The sequence below is a fragment of the Panthera leo genome, chromosome E2, assembly GCF_018350215.1.
Source record: "Panthera leo isolate Ple1 chromosome E2, P.leo_Ple1_pat1.1, whole genome shotgun sequence".
Taxonomy (NCBI): domain Eukaryota; kingdom Metazoa; phylum Chordata; class Mammalia; order Carnivora; family Felidae; genus Panthera; species Panthera leo.
Window position 1 is genome coordinate 17045957 of NC_056693.1, and position 19631 is coordinate 17065587.

The window sequence follows — 19631 nt, forward strand, 5'->3', positions numbered from 1 at the left end:
AAAAAGAAAAGGGAGATGACCCAAATAGATAAAATCATGAATGAAAATGGAATGATTACAACCAATCCCTCAGAGATACAAACAATTATCAGGGAATACTATGAAAAATTATATGCCAGCAAATTGGACAACCTGGAAGAAATGGACAAATTTCTAAACACCCACACTCTTCCAAAACTCAATCAGGAGGAAATAGAAAGCTTGAACAGACCCATAACCAGCGAAGAAATTGAATCGGTTATCAAAAATCTCCCAACAAATAAGAGTCCAGGACCAGATGGCTTCCCAGGGGAGTTCTACCAGACATTTAAAGCAGAGATAATACCTATCCTTCTCAAGCTATTCCAAGAAATAGAAAGGGAAGGAAAACTTCCAGACTCATTCTATGAAGCCAGTATTACTTTGATTCCTAAACCAGACAGAGACCCAGTAAAAAAAGAGAACTACAGGCCAATATCCCTGATGAATATGGATGCAAAAATTCTTAATAAGATACTAGCAAATCGAATTCAACAGCATATAAAAAGAATTATTCACCATGATCAAGTGGGATTCATTCCTGGGATGCAGGGCTGGTTCAACATTCGCAAATCGATCAACGTGATACATCACATTAACAAAAAAAAAGAGAAGAACCATATGATCCTGTCAATCGATGCAGAAAAGGCCTTTGACAAAATCCAGCACCCTTTCTTAATAAAAACCCTTGAGAAAGTCGGGATAGAAGGAACATACTTAAAGATCATAAAGGCCATTTATGAAAAGCCCACAGCTAACATCATCCTCAACGGGGAAAAACTGAGAGCTTTTTCCCTGAGATCAGGAACACGACAGGGATGCCCACTGTCACCGCTGCTGTTTAATATAGTGCTGGAAGTTCTAGCATCAGCAATCAGACAACAAAAGGAAATCAAAGGCATCAAAATTGGCAAAGATGAAGTCAAGCTTTCGCTTTTTGCAGATGACATGATATTATACATGGAAAATCCGATAGACTCCACCAAAAGTCTGCTAGAACTGATACATGAATTCAGCAAAGTTGCAGGATACAAAATCAATGTGCAGAAATCAGTTGCATTCTTATACACTAACAATGAAGCAACAGAAAGACAAATGAAGAAACTGATCCCATTCACAATTGCACCAAGAAGCATAAAATACCTAGGAATAAATCTAACCAAAGATGTAAAAGATCTGTATGCTGAAAACTATAGGAAGCTTATGCAGGTAATTGAAGAAGATATAAAGAAATGGAAAGACATTCCCTGCTCATGGATTGGAAGAATAAATATTGTCAAAATGTCAATACTACCCAAAGCTATCTACACATTCAATGCAATCCCAATCAAAATTGCACCAGCATTCTTCTCGAAACTAGAACAAGCAATCCTAAAATTCATATGGAACCACAAAAGGCCCCGAATAGCCAAAGTAATTTTGAAGAAGAAGACCAAAGCAGGAGGCATCACAATCCCAGACTTTAGCCTCTACTACAAAGCTGTCATCATCAAGACAGCATGGTATTGGCATAAAAACAGACACATAGACCAATGGAATAGAATAGAAACCCCAGAACTAGACCCACAAACGTATGGCCAACTCATCTTTGACAAAGCAGGAAAGAACATCCAATGGAAAAAAGACAGTCTCTTTAACAAATGGTGCTGGGAGAACTGGACAGCAACATGCAGAAGGTTGAAACTAGACCACTTTCTCACACCATTCACAAAAATAAACTCAAAATGGATAAAGGACCTGAATGTGAGACAGGAAACCATCAAAACCTTAGAGGAGAAAGCAGGAAAAGACCTCTCTGACCTCAGCCGTAGCAATCTCTTACTCGGCACATCCCCAAAGGCAAGGGAATTAAAAGCAAAAGTGAATTACTGGGACCTTATGAAGATAAAAAGCTTCTGCACAGCAAAGGAAACAACCAACAAAACTAAAAGGCAACCAACGGAATGGGAAAAGATATTTGCAAATGACACATCGGACAAAGGGCTAGTATCCAAAATCTATAAAGAGCTCACCAAACTCCACACCCGAAAAACAAATAACCCAGTGAAGAAATGGGCAGAAAACATGAATAGACACTTCTCTAAAGAAGACATCCGGATGGCCAACAGGCACATGAAAAGATGTTCAACGTCGCTCCTTATCAGGGAAATACAAATCAAAACCACACTCAGATACCACCTCACGCCAGTCAGAGTGGCCAAAATGAAGAAATCAGGAGACTATAGATGCTGGAGAGGATGTGGAGAAACAGGAACCCTCTTGCACTGTTGGTGGGAATGCAAATTGGTGCAGCCGCTCTGGAAAGCAGTGTGGAGGTTCCTCAGAAAATTAAAAATAGACCTACCCTATGACCCAGCAATAGCACTGCTAGGAATTTATCCAAGGGATACAGGAGTACTGATGCATAGGGGCACCTGTACCCCAATGTTTATAGCGGCACTCTCAACAATAGCCAAATTATGGAAAGAGCCTAAATGTCCATCAACTGATGAATGGATAAAGAAACTGTGGTTTATATACACAATGGAATACTACGTGGCAATGAGAAAAAATGAAATATGGCCTTTTGAAGCAACATGGATGGAACTGGAGAGTGTGATGCTAAGTGAAATAAGACATACAGAGAAAGACAGATACCATATGGTTTCACTCTTATGTGGATCCTGAGAAACATAACAGAAACCCATGGGGGAGGGGAAGGAAAAAAAAAAAAAAAAAAAGAGGTTAGAGTGGGAGAGAGCCAAAGCATTAGAGACTGTTAAAAACTGAGAACAAACTGAGGGTTGATGGGGGGTGGGAGGGAGGGCAGGGTGGGAGGGAGGGCAGGTGGGTGATGGGTATTGAGGAGGGCACCTTTTGGGATGAGCACTGGGTGTTGTATGGAAACCAATTTGACAGTAAATTTCATATATTAAAAAATAAAAAAAATAAAAAAAAAATAAAATAAGAATGAGGAAGATGGCACATTAAAAAAAAAAAAAAGAATAAGGAAGATAAATATGCCTAACAGAGGTGTTCACTTTCAAACAAATAAAGTTCAAACCATTTACCTGAGAACAGGGAGCAGAAATTTAGATAGCTTCTTGAAAGATATTACTGAAATTTCCAGAGAAAAAAGCAGAGATTACAGAAAACATGTCTACAGGCGGATGACCTTACCCAGTGAGACCAAGTTGCTGTAATTCTCCAACATTACATCTCTGTACAAGTCCCTCTGTTCCAGGTCCAGGTATTCCCACTCCTCCTGAGAGAAGACTATGGACACATCACTGAACATCAGTGATCTCTGCAATGACAAACCATATAATACAATTGAAATTAAAGAAAATTTGTTTTAAGATGGAAGAGATACTGCAGGAAATGGACCATATGGCAAACAAAAAGGCTTGGGCTGGAAGCCTTTAATATAGTGAGTTAGGAAATGAGTGTGCCTGAAGCAGCATGCCTATGTGCTCTTGAAGAATCCTGTTGCTATAGGTGCAGCCTCTTGAATACTCTGGCGTATCTTGATCATCCAAACATGTCTGGGAAAGAAAAAAATCAGTTTTCCAATTAAATGAAATATTGTATATAAGCCTGTGCCTGTTACATGTCTCCCTCATAAAGTCTCAAGAAATGTAGTTTTTCCACCCTTTCCCTTTAAAGAACAGATTTTTAAAAAGTTTCCTTATAATATTTCTATGTTAGAAAAGGATATGAATAAAGAATTTATTCCAAGTTCATCATTGAATCAGATCATATCATAAGCATTTTTCCATTTATGACAGATTCTTTAATGAAGTCTAAAAAATTGTATAATAGTCTATGTGAGGGTATATGAGACTTAATCACTCTTCCATTTTGGTCTATACAAAATATTTAAGGTTCTCCTCAGTTGTAAAGGTCTATAAACTATGTATCTGCATGATTTTCCTACTTATCATTTTCCATCACTCACTGTATACATTCCTTGTTCCTGACTTAGAGGATATGGATGTAGATTCTGGATACTGGTGATCCAGAATCACAGAGATGTCATTCTAGACCAGCATATCCTGTTCAACTACAAATGGAACCCTGATCCTAGTATACAACTCTTAGGGATTCCTAGGGAAGGTCCTTGATCTCTTTGCATGCAAGACCCAATTATATCTGTACCCCATCCTAAAAGCCTCACAAAGCAAGTGAGCTCACCATATGTTGAGGCTGAGGCCAACCAACAGCAAATCTTATCTTACATACTTGGAAAACCCAAATCCAGAAACATTCAGTTTCCCCATGAGTAGTCAAATGGGCTCATCCTCTTTCATCAACTCACAAAGATGGTCAAACATCCCCCTCAAGCGATTTCATTTCTGCCCCACTGCAGCTCTTAGCAAAAGATTGAGCACATATAGGAGATGCTAAATGATTTTTTTTTTTCAGTGAATACACGAATAATGACTGGCGAAAAGAGGACTCATAGGACAGGTGTTGTGCTAAATAGCCTCATCCCTCACTGGATTTGGAGGACTGGGAGAAGATTCCTAGATGGGACTCTGATAGGTAGGAAGTTTCAGGATAAAGAAATGTTCATAGGACATTAACATGACTGTATTTTCAGGAGAAAGAAACAGTAACTTACATGGGCCATGGTTTAGAAACTCAAGAACTGGTCAGTCTTCCTTGGAGTTTACTTGCCTGGAGGGTTCACAGAGGCCAGAGCTAGGGGGAAGAAAAGAAAGCCATGAGATGAGATAGTCCTCAGAACTCACAAAATGGCTGGAGTTAATGTCCTTTTCCCCTCCCTTGAACTTTCTCTCTCTCTCTCTCTCTCTCTCTCTCTCTCTCTCTCTCTCTCTCTCTCACACACACACACACACACACACACACACACACACTCTGAGGGAGATTTGAGGGCATCTGGAAAATCTAATCCCTCCTCGAAAATTCCAGGGCTGATAAAGGGCCACATCATCTAAATAAGAATATCTTTCAAAGCTTTGCAGGCTTGCTTGGATTCATCAGATACAAAGAGAGAAATTCCTAAGTCCCAACCCTGGCAGTCATTAACCACTGTCAAACTGCTACACTGGCAACCCTACCAGCCTGCCAGCCTGTACAATAACTTCCAGAATCTTCTGGGCTCATCACTTTTTTCAATCAGAATCAACCACACTGCTTTCCTACATGTCTTTATTTACCATTCTCTTTCTTACAACCTAGGCTGAAAAGGTGTGGATACATGCTCTCAACAAGTAGACAACACATAACTATATCAAAGACTTCCATAGGATAGGCATTTTATATACATTAAGTGGATCCTTAGGATTGCTATGTAGTATAATAATTATCTATGCAATGGACCATAATATTTACAATAAAAGTAAAACCACTTGCAGAAATTCAGTTAAGTAGCAAAGCTGAATTTGGATTCCTCATTTTTCTAACCAAAGTCAGCTCTTAATCAACTCTAGTTCTGGTCTCTGAAACCCAGAATTTCTTGTTCCAATGGGAGAAACATGAGCATGCAGGACTCATTAAAAAATAGAAATAACGGGGCTCCTGGGTGGCTCAGTGGGTTAAGCATCCAGCTCTTGATTTTGTTTGGTTCAGGCCATGATCTCACGGTTTGTGAGTTCCAGCCCCAAGTTGGGCTCTGCGCTGACAGTGCCGAGCCTGCTTGAGATTCCTTCTCTTTCCCTCTCTCTCTGCCTCTCCCCCACTCATGCTTTTTCTCTTTCCTTCTCTCTCAAAATAAATAAATAAACCTAAAAAAATAGAAATAACATGTGAAACCACCAAAAGACATTAAATCTCACTTTGGGAGTACTTATGCCCATATTAGCAAGTTTGTAAGGAAATGAATACTCTAACCTGCAGATTGTGTAAATTTAAAATTATGTCCAAGCAGGGAAGCACCTGGGTGGCTCAGTAGGTTAAGCATCTGACTTCAGCTCAGGTCATGATCTTGTGGTTTGTGAGTTCGAGCCCCGCGTCTGGCTCTGTGCTGGCAGCTCAGAGCCTGGAGCCTGCTTCAGATTCTGTGTCTCCCTCTCTCTCTGTCCCTCCCCAACTCATGCTCCATCTCTCTTAAAAATAAACATTCATTAAAAAAAAATTATGTCCAAGCAGCATTTAAACCATGCAAATCTTCTAACTCAGAAATTCTACTCTGGGGATTAAAGAAAATAATTGTATATATGTACAAGATGTAAGAATGTAGTGACAGACATTATTTATAATGGAAAAAAGCTGGAAAGAATCTAAAAATCCTTCAGTAGAAAATAGATTAAATAAATTATAAAGCACCCACAGAATGAAAAAGCTTGTCACTTAAAAAAATGATAATACAGACTTTTAATTGGAAAGATGGAAATATGTTTACTACATGCTGCTGAGTGAAGAATGCAGGTGACAACAGTTGTGAGTACTGTGATCCTGTTATAGCAGGGCAAAAAAGATATATATATTTGTGCATGTGCATGATAATCACAAAATCTAAGCTTTTAAAAATATATAAGGACATACAAAATATTCAAGATAAAATATTCTTCAATAAAATAAAATAAAATGGACATTATGAATACATTAGTAAAGTATAATTAGGCATCTGACTCTTGATTTCAGGTCAGGTCATGATCCAAGGGTTGTGAGATCAATCCTGTTGGACTCCGTGCTGAGCATGGAGCCTGCTTAAGATTCTCTTTCTTTCCCTTTGCCTCCCTCTCCCCTGCTTGTGTTCACACACTCTCTCTCTAAAATTAAAAAAAAAAAAAAAAAAAAGATCTGGAAAGATTGCTAATTTCCCCATTTTGATCTTAGTTTTCTTCTTTTTGCTTATATTTACTTCATAATTTTATATGGCAATATATACTCTGGAAAGATATTTTTGAAATTTTGTAAATGGGAAGCTTTTCTTCAAATAGGTGAAAGAGACTCACTTCTGAAGCAGTCACCTCTTGAGCTTGGAGGAAAAAAGGTACTATATATTTTCTTCTAGCTCCCAATAGCTGACCCAACTCTATGATTTGTAAGTTTGTTCATGTATGTTGAAGTTTTGCCTAGAAAAAAATGGTTAAACACCCCCCATCTAATGCCTTGTTTCTCTGCTGCTGCCTTTCTTAACTTCTGTACTAATGCATTGATCTTGCTTCTGAACCAGTCATTTTAGCCATGATGCCCTCCAAAGAGGTGCTGAATCTTTTGCCCTGTTGGGTCTCACTTTGCATCAACATCATGAGAATAAAAACCATAAGGTATAACACCTCTTACATACAGTCCATTTACCTATACAGAAATCCTCTGGATTTGGCGTTTTTTGGTTACAACCTGATAAAGCTTGCTATAATCAGATAATGTATCTTCTTCCCAGGAATTCCCAAGCTAACTTCTTCAGTGACCTTTATCACACTTAGTCTAATTCCTATACAGTTTTATCTATGTTGATAGATAATAATTTAAGAATCAACCCTGTTATGTGGATCCTGAGAAACTTAACAGAAGACCATGAGGGAGGGGAAGGGGGAAAAAAAAAAAGGTTAGAGAGGGAGGGAGCCAAAACATAAGAGACAATTAAAAACTGAGAACAAACTGAGGGTTGATGGGGGGTGGGAGGGAGGGGAGGGGAGGTATTGAGGAGGACACCCGTTGGGATGAGCACTGGGTGTTGTATGGAAACCAATTTGACAATAAATTTCATATTAAAAAAAAAAATCAGGGGCGCCTGGGTGGCGCAGTCGGTTAAGCGTCCGATTTCAGCCAGGTCACGATCTCGCGGTCCGTGAGTTCGAGCCCCGCGTCAGGCTCTGGGCTGATGGCTCGGAGCCTGGAGCCTGTTTCTGATTCTGTGTCTCCCTCTCTCTCTGCCCCTCCCCCGTTCATGCTCTGTCTCTCTCTGTCCCAAAAATAAAATAAAAAATTAAAAAAAAAAAAAAATCAACTTGTCATTTTAGTTACTCTTTCACCCTCAGAGTACTAGCATAGGATCAGGCATATTGTGAGTACTTTATAAAATGTCTAATAATTCAACCTAGAAATTCCATTTCTAGGAATTTATCCCTGGAAAATTTTTATAGAAGTATACAAGGAGATATATACATGGAAGTTCATCAAGGAATACTTTCTAACCAAAAGTCAGAAAACCTAACAGTAAGGCAACCAGCTAAATAAATTAGGTTCTACAATATGATGGCATATTATGTAATTATTAATAATAATGGTACTGGTTCATATTAATTCATGAAGAAAGATATCCATGATAAACTTCCAAGTGCAATAGGCAGACCAAAAAGAATATCCACAATGGTGGGAGGTGACTGACTCTCACATATGAAGAACACAGGCTTTGTTGTCAGGCTCCAGAATATGAATCTAAGGTTTGATGTTATCAACTGGGAGACTTCAGGCATGTTAGTTTTCAGTGCCACTGCTTCCTCTTAGATAAACTGGAGAATAGTAACAGTATATACCTTATAAGGTTATTGTGAAGGTTAAGTAATATAATACATATAAAGCACTTAAAATACCTTATTACAAGCAATAAATAAAATGAAAAAATTACATGCCCGTTATTCCATGTGTTTAAAAAAGTATCTTTAATAAAAGCATTTTAATTATTTGGTAAATTATCTTTAATAATTTTACTTTTAATTTAATTTTATTTTTGAGAGTGAGCATGAGCAAGGGAGGGGCAGAGAGAGAGGGAGACAGAGAATCCCAAGCAGGCTCCACACTGTGAGCGCAGAGCCTGATGCAGGGCTTGAACCCATGAACCATGAGACCATGACCTGAGCCGAAATTGAGAGTTGGATGCTTAACCAACTGAGCCACCCAAGCGTCCCTTTAATAATTTTAATACTAGGATGCCCTTTCTCCTTTCTCTTATAGTGAGATTTTCAGGACTCCTCTTTCTTACAACATTAGTAAATTTTAGAACTGTTTGAGAATGTAATTCTTCTTAATAAATAATATTAGCAAAAAAGATTCATAAAAATCAAGAAGTAGAACAAAGTCCCTTTTGCTCTCTATTCCTAGCAGTTCCAAAGAAACACCACTTGGCATCATAAAACTCAAGAAATTTGGTAAGGTATCATATTGAACACATTAACACATTAAAAACATTTGATCAAGTTCTTCTGTATAACATGCCTGAATTATTTGTCATTACTACCACGTTCCACTGTTATTATAAATCTCTACTTAGGAGCAACCTTGAACCACAAAAAAAAAAAAAACAACACCTCAATTCTGAAAAGATATCTTACTTGATATTTGTTGCCCTGATAAATGTTTCCATAATCCTAAAAGGTATAAAGTCTTGAAAAAAATTTCAGATTAGAGGGAAACCACTGTACTCTCCTTTACTCTGTACAAACAGCAATATAATAAATCTTATGACTGCGCTGGATTTCTTTTCAAAATGTTAGAGAGTATCTCCTTAAATAATCAATTTTTGTAATTCTATTTTACGAAATAAACATATGTACACAAGCGCACAGAAAAAGATTTGGAAAAACAAACATCAAAGTACTAATATTCATTAACTCTGTATGATGGGACTATGAACAAATTAAATGTTCTTCTTTATAAGTTCCTTAGGTCTGCATATTTTTCTTGTTTATAATAAACCTGCATTAATTCTATCATCAGAAACAAAAACTATTTTCAAACAAAATAAAAAAGAGTTGAGGAGAGGAACTATCTTTTAGTTGTTAAGAGAAAGGAGTCTATAGGACTGTGAAATGAGTGAGTTCCTAAAAAAAAAAAAAAAATCAGTATGGCAGAAATAAATAACACTCATCAGTTTTTTTACTGTTCTTCACCAAAACAAGGTGCTGCCTTCACCTTATTCTGTGACTGAACACAATCAAGGTAAGCAGCATTCTTTTTTATTTTTTTTTAACATTTATTTATTTTTGAGAGACAGAGAGAGACAGAGTATGAGCAGGGGAGGGACAGAGAGAGAGGGAGACACAGAATTCGAAGCAGGCTGCAGGCTCCAAGCTGTCAGCACAGAGCCGGACACGGGGCTCAAACTCACAAACCTCAAGATCATGACCTGAGCAGAAGTCAGAAGCTTAACCAACTGAGCCACCCAGGCACCCCAAGGTAAGCAGCATTCTTAAATTCAGTAAAAATACGCCAAAGCAGACAGGAATATTTGGTACACGATAGAGGCTTTCTCTCTGCCTTTCTCCACTGCATAACTAATTATAGTTTCACATTAGATATAATCCTTGCAAAATTTCTACAAATCCCTAGTTTACTAGAAGGGATTCATCTGTAATTAAAATTTTCCTGAGTCATCTTGTTCAAAACTATGACTATTGCTTAAAATTTATTATTTACAGGGCACCTGGGTGGCTCAGTAAGTTGAGCATCCAACTCTTGACTTCAGCTCAGGTCATGATCTCATGGTTCGGAAGCACCATGTCAGGCTCCACTGCTTGGGATTCTCTCTCTCCATTCTCTCTCTCTTTCAAAAATAAATAAATAGACTTTAAAAAAATTTTTAAATTTTTTCCTTCTCATGATTCACATGTTTAATGACATAAAATTGCATCACAGGGATGGAGTGTGACTTAAGAATTTCCTATTGTTAGACACTAATTTTATTTGTTATCTCAAAGTACATTCTCAGATATTAGTCTTTGACTCTAGGACAGTAAATCTAAATCTTTTTAGGATCATGTTTGAAAATCTCATTAAATTATGGACTTCCTCCCCATAAAAATGACATATTAACAAACATCTACAACAACTTAAATACAACTTCAAGGAGTTTCTGGTTCCCTGAAAGCTCCAAATGGATTTAAATTACCTCTGGTTAAGAATTTCTGTTCTAGACCATTTGAGCATCTCATTTTTTTTTTTTTTTTTTTTTTTTAACTAGGAAATCCCCATCACAGTTAGCTTGGTATTTTCATTTTTCCTGATCTATTGGAGGTGGGTGGGGACTTGCCCCAAATCACATTAACAAATAGCTAATGTTTATTAAATACTTATCAAGTGTCAGGAGCTGTTCTAAGAGCTTTACACTTAAAAAGAAAGCTCATAGAAGTAATGGGAAGTATCTGTCAAATGGACAAGTGCATATAGGCACTAGGTAGGTAGCCTAAGTATTAACTCAATCGACAGGAAATTTAAAAAGGAAGCAAATGTTCCCATGCCCTAAAATATAAAAATGCATTTCATATTATATGAGGAAATACCCACTCACCTTGACCTTAACTTTTTACAATGGACAAGAGCATTCCTTCTCCTCCTCCTCCTCCTCCTCAGAGCCCTTTCCTTAGGGTTTGACAAGATTGAGGAAGAAGGGAATCTTAGGACAACAGGCCTTTCTTGGAGCCCAGCCCAGCTAAATTAGGGCACGCCACGACCCCATCTGTCCCCACCAACCACCCACACATAAACCGAGTAAAGAGGGAGAATATTGTTGACCCTTCCTAGTATTAGAAAAAGGCCAGGGTCACGGTTGTGGGAGGCGGGCGGCGGGAATCGGACTTCTGGGCAGTTTCCCGGAAGAAACTCGGTGGTTCTGAAACCTGCAGCTGGACCCCTCAGAGCTCTGTGTGTGTGTGTGTGTGTGTGTGTGTGTGTGTGTGTGTGTGTGTGTGTGTGTGTGTGTGTGTGTCCGCGCGCGCATCTGAAGATGTAGTGGGGTGGGGGTACCCCCAGGAACCTGCCTGCGAGGCACGTTCTTTTCTAACATTATTATCCCAAGATCGGGTATGAGCCTTTTCGCTGGCGCTCAGCTATCTGTCTGGGAGCTTTTTCTCTGCCGCTGGGCGCGTGCGGCTAGAGGACAGAAGATCAGCTGCGACGCCAGGGTCGGAGTCACATAGTCCACGGTCACGCAACCTTCCGTCACACAAGAGGATCTGCATCCAATTCAGCCACACAAATGCCATCACCCACTAGTTCCGACCTCACAGCCACACACAGTCCTGATGCCACACTCGGGCCCCGTCACGCCCACGGTCACCCAGATACACAACCACACACACCACTGCCGTTCTCACGCACACTCGGGCCTGAGGTGAGAGGCTCGCCACACTCTGCGGTACTGCAGCGCCTCCCTTCTGTCTCCTAATCTCCAGGCCAGGCGGCAACGCCTCTCCGACCCTCTGAACCGGGACTGCTCACCTTGGGTGTCGCACCTGCCTCACGGTGATGCTCAGTGTAAGCGAGGATGGGACGGAACCTGCAAGTACACAGCCCCCGGGGCTTAACGGGCCGCGCGCGGAGGCTGCTGGGAGCTCGCTCTGTAGGCACTGAGTGCGCCGGCGCCGCCAGCCCAGGGGAGCGGAGCTTCCACCCCGCCCGCTCGCCGCTTGAGGCGGAGATCTAGGCGGGCTCCTGCGCCGGCCGCGTTCCCGGCTCTTTGTCCCAAGAAAGTCCCGGCAGGTCCTGGAGCGCGGCGGGCACCAACAACCGGCGTATTAAAGGGGGGATATGCATAAATGTGACTCTCCCTACCGCCCGCTCGATGGCACTGTGTGTCTATCTTTGGAGTGGTTCTGGGTACGACTTTTTCATTGGGTGTGGCTGGTTTGTGTTTGTGAAGTGCTACTTCGAGGACCGGAATGTGGTTTGTGAGGGAGATTTTGACTGGATTGTGTGTCAGACTGTACAGGGCTAAGAATGTTGTGTTGGCCTGCGAGGTAATGGGTCTGTGAACGTGTCTGTAATTGACTCTGAACATTTAGGTGGCACGGTTCTGGTAGATACGTTTTCCCCAGGCCTTCCCTGCAGAGCTTGGATGGGAGTCCCTCAGTGTGTGCCTGATTGTGGCGTGTGTGTGTGTGTGTGTGTGTGTGTGTGTGTGTGCGCGCGCGCGCGCTTCTGGTGTGTTCCTGCGGGACTGTGACGATGTGGAATGATTGGATGAGACCAAAAGCCTCACTCGCCTCAATTCTGAAATGAGAAAGGAATGTTGCATTTTCAAGAAGCATCATCTTTACTGAAGCATTTGGTGAAAAAAACTGATTTTTCTGGAAAATTGTGTATTTACATTTAATCACAGGTTTATTATGGAGAATGTAAATAAACCTAGCTTTAAACATAAGATTTCAAAGGAAATTCCTGTCCTGGAATAGTTTATTTGCTCCTTCCCCAGATTTCCAGAATAGGCTGTTCCTCTTAATGTTAAGGGGACTTTGTTGGGAGGATTTAAGAAGGCCCAGACTAAGAAAAAACATCTTGGGGCCCCTGAGTGGCTCAGTTAAGCATCTGACTCTTGACGCAGGTCATGATCTCTCGGTTTGTGAGATGGAGCCCCACATTGGGCTCTGTGCTGATAGTGCTGAGCCTGCTTGGGATTCTCTGTCTCTTCCTCTCTCTCTCTCTGCCCCTCCTCTGCTCATGCTTGATCTCTCTCAAAAATAAATGTTAAAAGAAAAAAACATCTTTACCTAAAAGAGAAGCACTATGGCTAGAGCAGACAACCCAGGATTAGGGAGTCAAATATCTTGGGTTCTAGATCAGACACTCTTCTCTTTGTTGAAGGAAGGCAAGAAACTTAAGACTCAAAGCATTCATTCATGCTGACATTACTAATTCAAATGTAATGTTACAAGGTTTTATTCTTACCTTTTATATTTGTTTTTTTCCTCTAATAATCTCTCTCTAGAAATCCTGGTTCCTAGTAATATTAACATATTTATATAGTTGCAGTAGTCTAGAATGGCCATAAGATAGTTTAAAATTGTGATGCCAATATTATTACTAAAAATAAAACTAGTAAATAAAATTTTAGATTGTAGTTATTCTAAAGCAGGGGTTGACAAATTACAAATCTGGCCTGCCACGTATATAGCTAGTGAGTAAAGAATAATATCTACCTTTAAAATGGTTTTAAAAAATCGGAAGAAGAAGAGTATTTTGTGACGTGTAAAAAATCATGCATTTCAAACTTCAGTGTCTATAAATAGTTTTACATGTTCATTTATTCATTGTCTATGGCTGCATTTAAGCTACAAGGGCAGGATTGAGTAGTTATGCTGACTGAATGGCTTGCAGAGCTTAAAATACAGTCAATTCCCATTATTCACAGTAGTTCTATAAAGTTATTGCAAACACTGAATTAGCAAACCATTTCTCCTAAAGGAAATATGGGGTTTCCTGCAAGTATCAGATGACATTTTCTTCAACCAACCAATACATACCTTGTTTTATGTGCTTCAACACATAAATAGAAAATTTGTGTTTTCTTGTGAGCCTAGAAGATAAATCCAACTTACCTTATGAAAGAATTTTCCTATTTTTCTGTTCAGGAAACCAGCTGCTTTTTTTTTCTTTAACATTTATTTATTTATTTATTTATTTATTTATTTATTTATTTATTTTTTATTTTTTGAGACACAGAGAGAGAGAGCACAAGTGGGGTACAGGCAGAGAGAGAGGGAGACACAGAATCCAAAGCAGACTCCAGGTTCTGAGCTGTCAGCACAGAGCCCAACGCAGGGCCTCAAACCCACGAACTGTGAGATCATGACCTGAGCCAAAATAAGATGCTTAACTGAGCCACCCAGTTGCCCCTAGGAAACCAGCTGCTTTCTTACCTGTGTTTCTCCTCTGATGGAGGTATACCAATATGAATAAAAAATAATTTGATACCTCTGCTCTTATAAGGACCAGCTATTTTTCCTCTGATAAAACTGATTTCTCAGCCTAAATACCATTCCTGGCCAAATGATTCATAAACAAACACGTAATCTCAATCTACTCAGGAATATGAGTGCAGAGTAAAGTTCTGTATATATGTAATCAGGCATGGGTGGTTCTTATAAGGACCAGTTATTTTTCCTCTGATAAAACTGATTTCTCAGCCTAAATATCATTCCTGGCCAAATGATTCATAAACAAACACGTAATCTCAATCTACTCAGGAATATGAGTGCAGAGTAAAGTTCTGTATATATGTAATCAGGCATGGGTGGTTCTTATAAGGACCAGCTATTTTTCCTCTGATAAAACTGATTTCTCAGCCTAAATACCATTCCTGGCCAAATGATTCATAAACAAACACGTAATCTCAATCTACTCAGGAATATGAGTGCAGAGTAAAGTTCTGTATATATGTAATCAGGCATGGGTGGTATGATGTCACTGAGGAAGACAGAAAATTCTTTAGCTTGGGACTGGGGATTTTAGGTTGATGGTGGTGGATTTCAGCAATTGATTTCTGAGCTAACATAGCATACTGTCCATTTAGAGCTATTTAAATCATCCTCCCTTCTTTGGAGATTCACTGGAGAGGGCTGACAACTGGCCATACTTTGTGTTCAATCATAAATATTGTTACCACTCTGCTTCCCATATATTTTAATACTAAGAGAAACAAACCACATTTCTTATCTTATAGATGAGGTTTGTGATCAAAATTCCTGTGTCCCTCCAAGAGGTGCATGTACCCAATCAAGACTGAAAGAGCCACATTCAGGAACATAATGAGGTGTGTGTGATGGGTACAATCTCTGTCTTCTTTATAACTAAATTATCAATAGGTTTTGGTTGAAACATATATTTAAAAAAACAACAACTTGGCTTAGGAAACCCTAAAGCAAGCCTTCAAATTCATTGTTTTTTGTTTTTATTCTCTTAGAACACTTCTGCACATTTTCTTTCTATCCTCTATTTAATTCTTTGTGAAGTGCCTCCTTTGTTAAAATGATAGCTTTGAAGAGGTACTTATGCATTGTAACTTGGTGGAATAGAAAACACTTAAAGCCACTCAAAAGAAACTTTATAGGAATGTCACATAGACAGATTTCAGAAATGTGGTATTGCTAAATTCCATCTTTCCTCCTGTTACTCTTCTGTGATAATAATTTGGGGTTCTCCTTGTCACAATCTATACAAATTCAGAAATTCTGAACTGGGCATTGAAAGGATTTTTTTTTTTTAATGTCATAATCTACATGAGGGAAGAGGGCTGATAGCAGTCCTTTGTCGTTTAGCTCCCGTTGGTTTGCATTCATTATCAAACATTTAATGTTTATGAAAGATCTATCCCTACGTGCAAAGGTGTTTTTTATTAGTTTGAAACACTGAGCTTGTGTTTATTCATTTTTTTATTAAAAAAATTATTTTTAATGTTTATTTATTTTTGAAAGAGGGAGAGACAGGGCGTGAGCAGGGCAGAGACAGAGGGAGACACAGATCCAAAGCAGGCTCCAGGCTCTGAGCTGTCAGCACAGAGCCCTACTACGTGGGACTCGAACTCATGAACAACAAAATCATGACCTGAGCTGAAGTCAGACGCTTAACCGACTGTGTCACCCAGGCGCCCTGCAGCCACTTTAAAAAACAGTCTGGAAGTCCCCCACACTGTTAAAGGTATAAAACGTATAACCCAGCAATTTCACTCTTAGCTATATATGCCCAAGAGAAAGAGAAATATATGTCCACAGAAACATTTCATGAATGTTCAGAGCAACATTAATAACCATAGCCAAAAAGTGAAAATGACCTAGATGTCCAGCAACAAATGCGTGGATAAATTAAGCATGGTATATCCATACAACAGGGTATTTATTATTCAGCCATAAAAAGGATGAAGTACTGACACATACAAGGGATGAGCCTTGAAAACATGCTATGTGAAAGAAACCAGACACAAAAGACAACATATTATATAATTACATTTATATTAAATGTATAGAACAGGCGAATTCATAAAGACAGAAAATAGGTAAATGGTTGCCTAGTGTTGGAAGGTATGGGGAAAACAATCCCAAGTAGTTAAAGAACTGTCTTTGAAGTCTCAAAAAAAAGGTAGGTGTAAACACAGAATACAGTAGTAAATATGGTATAAACATAGGATATAATAGTACTTCCTTATCTGTGGGGGAGCGGGGGGGTATACTTCCAAGACCCTTCCCAGTGGATACCTAAACCTACAGATAGTACCAAATCCTATGTAGACTATGTTTTTTTCTATACAGACATAGTTATGATAAAATGTAATTTATACATTAGACTCAGTAAGAGATTAACAATAACAACTAATAATAAAATAGAACAATTAGAACAATATACTCTAATAAAAGTTATATGAACGTGGTCTCTCTCAAAATATCTATTATACTGTACTCACCCTTCTTGTGATGATGTGAAATGATAAAATCTCTACATGAGGAGATGCAGTAAGGTGACTGACATAGGCATTATGATGCAGTGTCTGGCTAACACTGACCTTCTGACCATACATCAGGAGGAGGATCATCTACTTCTGGACCACAGTTGACCACAGATGACTGAAACCATGGAAAGCAAAACTGTGGATAAGGTGGGGGGGGGGGGGACTACTTTATCATAGAATAGTCGAAATGAATGGACTGTATTGAACAATAATATGGATGCACCCTGGCAATCTAATGTTAAAAGAAAAAAATTTATATTCCTTAAGGTTCTATGGAACATGAAACCCATTTCATAAAGTGAAATTTAACAAGAAAATAAAAATAGATTAAAGTAATCTTATCCTAGAGTTCTTAAGTTCCCAAATCATAAATTCTTCTAAGATAAGGAATTTTAATAATTTAAACTTTATGGATTATAAGGGAATATGATTTATCACTGTAGATTCCATATACAACTGATTATACTATAAGAACCTGAGCTAAATGGATATCTTTTTCCAAAGGAAATTTAAACTGCATGATAGTATGCAACAACAGAATTAAGTTCCTTGTATTCCTTATTATGGATTCTTTACAATTTCTACTTACGTGACCATGTTAAAAGTTAGAAAGTTTATGAAAATAGTCTATTTCACTTTTAATGTTAATTTTTCTCCCTAAATTTTGACGTGAGGTAGTTTGAAGCCAACCTGGAATAGTGGTGCTTAATGAGATTATAAATTTTGACCATGACCAAAAGGAATATTCATTAAAATAGTAGTATGTGTATCTCAAATATCACAATCTATGGGAGAAGCAAATAAAATTTAATTTACTCTTACCTCTGAGATGGTTTTATATATATATAAACTACTTTTCAAAAAATGTTTATTTAAAATTTTTTTTGTTTATTTATTTATTTTGAGAGAGAGACAGAGAGAGCGAGCAGGGGAAGGGCAGAGAGAGAGAGAGAGAGAGAGAGAGAGAGGAGAGAGAATCCCAAGCAGGCTCCACGCTGTCAGCACAGAGCCCGATGTGAGGCTCAAACTCACAAACTGAGATTGTGACCTGAGGCCAAAACCGAGTTGGACACTTAACCAACTGAGCCACCCAGGCACCCCTACTTATTTATTTATTTTTTAGAGACAGAGATAATCCAAGTGGGGGAAGGGCAGAGAGGGAAACAGAGAATCCCAAGCAGGCTTTGCACTGTTAGTGTGAGGGGCCTCATGCAGCGCTCAAACTCATGAACTCCTGAGATCACTACCTGAGCTGAAATCAAGAGTCAGATGCTTAACCTACTGGGCCCCTCAGAAGCCCCCACTTTTTTTTTAAGTTTATTTATCTATTTTGAGAGAGACAGAAAGAACACCAATGAGGGAAGAGCAGAGAGAGAGGGAGAGAGAGAATCCCAAGCAAGTTTCGTACTGTCAGCACAGAGATTGATGCAGGGTTTGATCTCACAAGTGTTAGGTTATGACCTGAACCAAAATCAAGAGTTGGATGCTCAACTGACTGAGCCACCCAGGCACCTGAGCATCTTTTTTATTCACAGCTCAACCCTGAATTCTTTCCATTCATTTTTTAAAAATGTTTTATTCATTTTTGAGACAGAGAGAGACAGAGTGTGAGCAGGGGTGGGACAGAGAGCGAGACACAGAATCTGAAGCAGGCTCCAGGCTCTGAGCTGTCAGCCCAGAGCCTGACGTGGGGCTTGAACTCGCAAACCATGAGATCATGACCTGAGCCGAAGTTGGACGCTCAGCCTACTGAGCCACCCAGGTGCCCCTCTTTCCATTCATTTGAAAACCAAAGAGATAAAATTTTGTGACCCTGATTTAGGAAACATTTTTTCAGGCAGGATGCAAAAAGCATGAACTGTGAAAGAAGGAAAATAATTTGGATTTTATCAAAACTAAAACATTTTGGGGGCACCTGGGTGTCTCAGTGGGTTAAGCGTCTGACTTCGGCTCAGGTCACGATCTCACGGCTTGTGGGTTCGAGCCCCGCGTCGGGCTCTGTGCTGACAGCTCAGAGCCTGGATCCTGCTTCGGATTCTGTGTCTCCCTCTTTCTCAGTCCCTCCCCCACTCACCCTTATCTCTCTTTCTCTCTCTCTCTCTCTCTCTCAAAAAAGATAAATAAACATTAAAAAAACCCTATTTAAAAAAAAAAAAAAAAAAACTAAAACATTTTGATCCAGATGGCCAACCGACACATGAAAAAATGTTCAACTTCACTCATCATCAGGGAAATACAAATCAAAACCACAATGAGGAGTGCCTGGGTGGCTCAGTCAGTTAAGCATCTGACTTCAGCTCAGGTCATGATCTCACAGCTTGTGAGTTCAAGCCCCGCATCGGGTTCTGTGCTGACAGCTCGGAGCCTGGAGCCTGGAGCCTGCTTCGGATTCTGTGTCTCCCTCTCTCTCTCTGCCCCTCCCCTGCTCACACTCTGTCTGTCTCTCTCTCTCAAAAAAACAAATAAACATTAAAAAAAAAAACTAAAAAAAAAAACAAATCAAAAC

At 39.3% G+C, this 19631-nt stretch overlaps 1 protein-coding gene across 5 annotated transcripts in view; it reads right to left on the bottom strand.

The window, feature by feature from the left end:
* Positions 1-19631, bottom strand: part of ZFP82 (ZFP82 zinc finger protein) — a 75063-nt gene that overhangs the window by 16016 nt on the left and 39416 nt on the right. Inside the window, exons 1-3 of one of the 5 annotated variants that reach the window (XM_042920127.1) lie at positions 17081-17179; positions 4622-4701; positions 3178-3304 (exon numbers count right to left, since the gene is read on the bottom strand). The exons of 1 other annotated variant lie outside the window; for it this stretch is intronic. In XM_042920127.1, the coding sequence (XP_042776061.1) occupies positions 3178-3304; positions 4622-4630 (136 nt within the window). In that variant the 5' untranslated portion in view covers positions 4631-4701; positions 17081-17179. Of the gene's footprint in view, positions 1-3177; positions 3305-4621; positions 4702-10333; positions 10353-11197; positions 11537-12126; positions 12418-17080; positions 17180-19631 lie in introns of those variants that run through there. 3 more of the 5 variants (XM_042920126.1, XM_042920128.1, XM_042920129.1) reach the window with 3 other exon arrangements.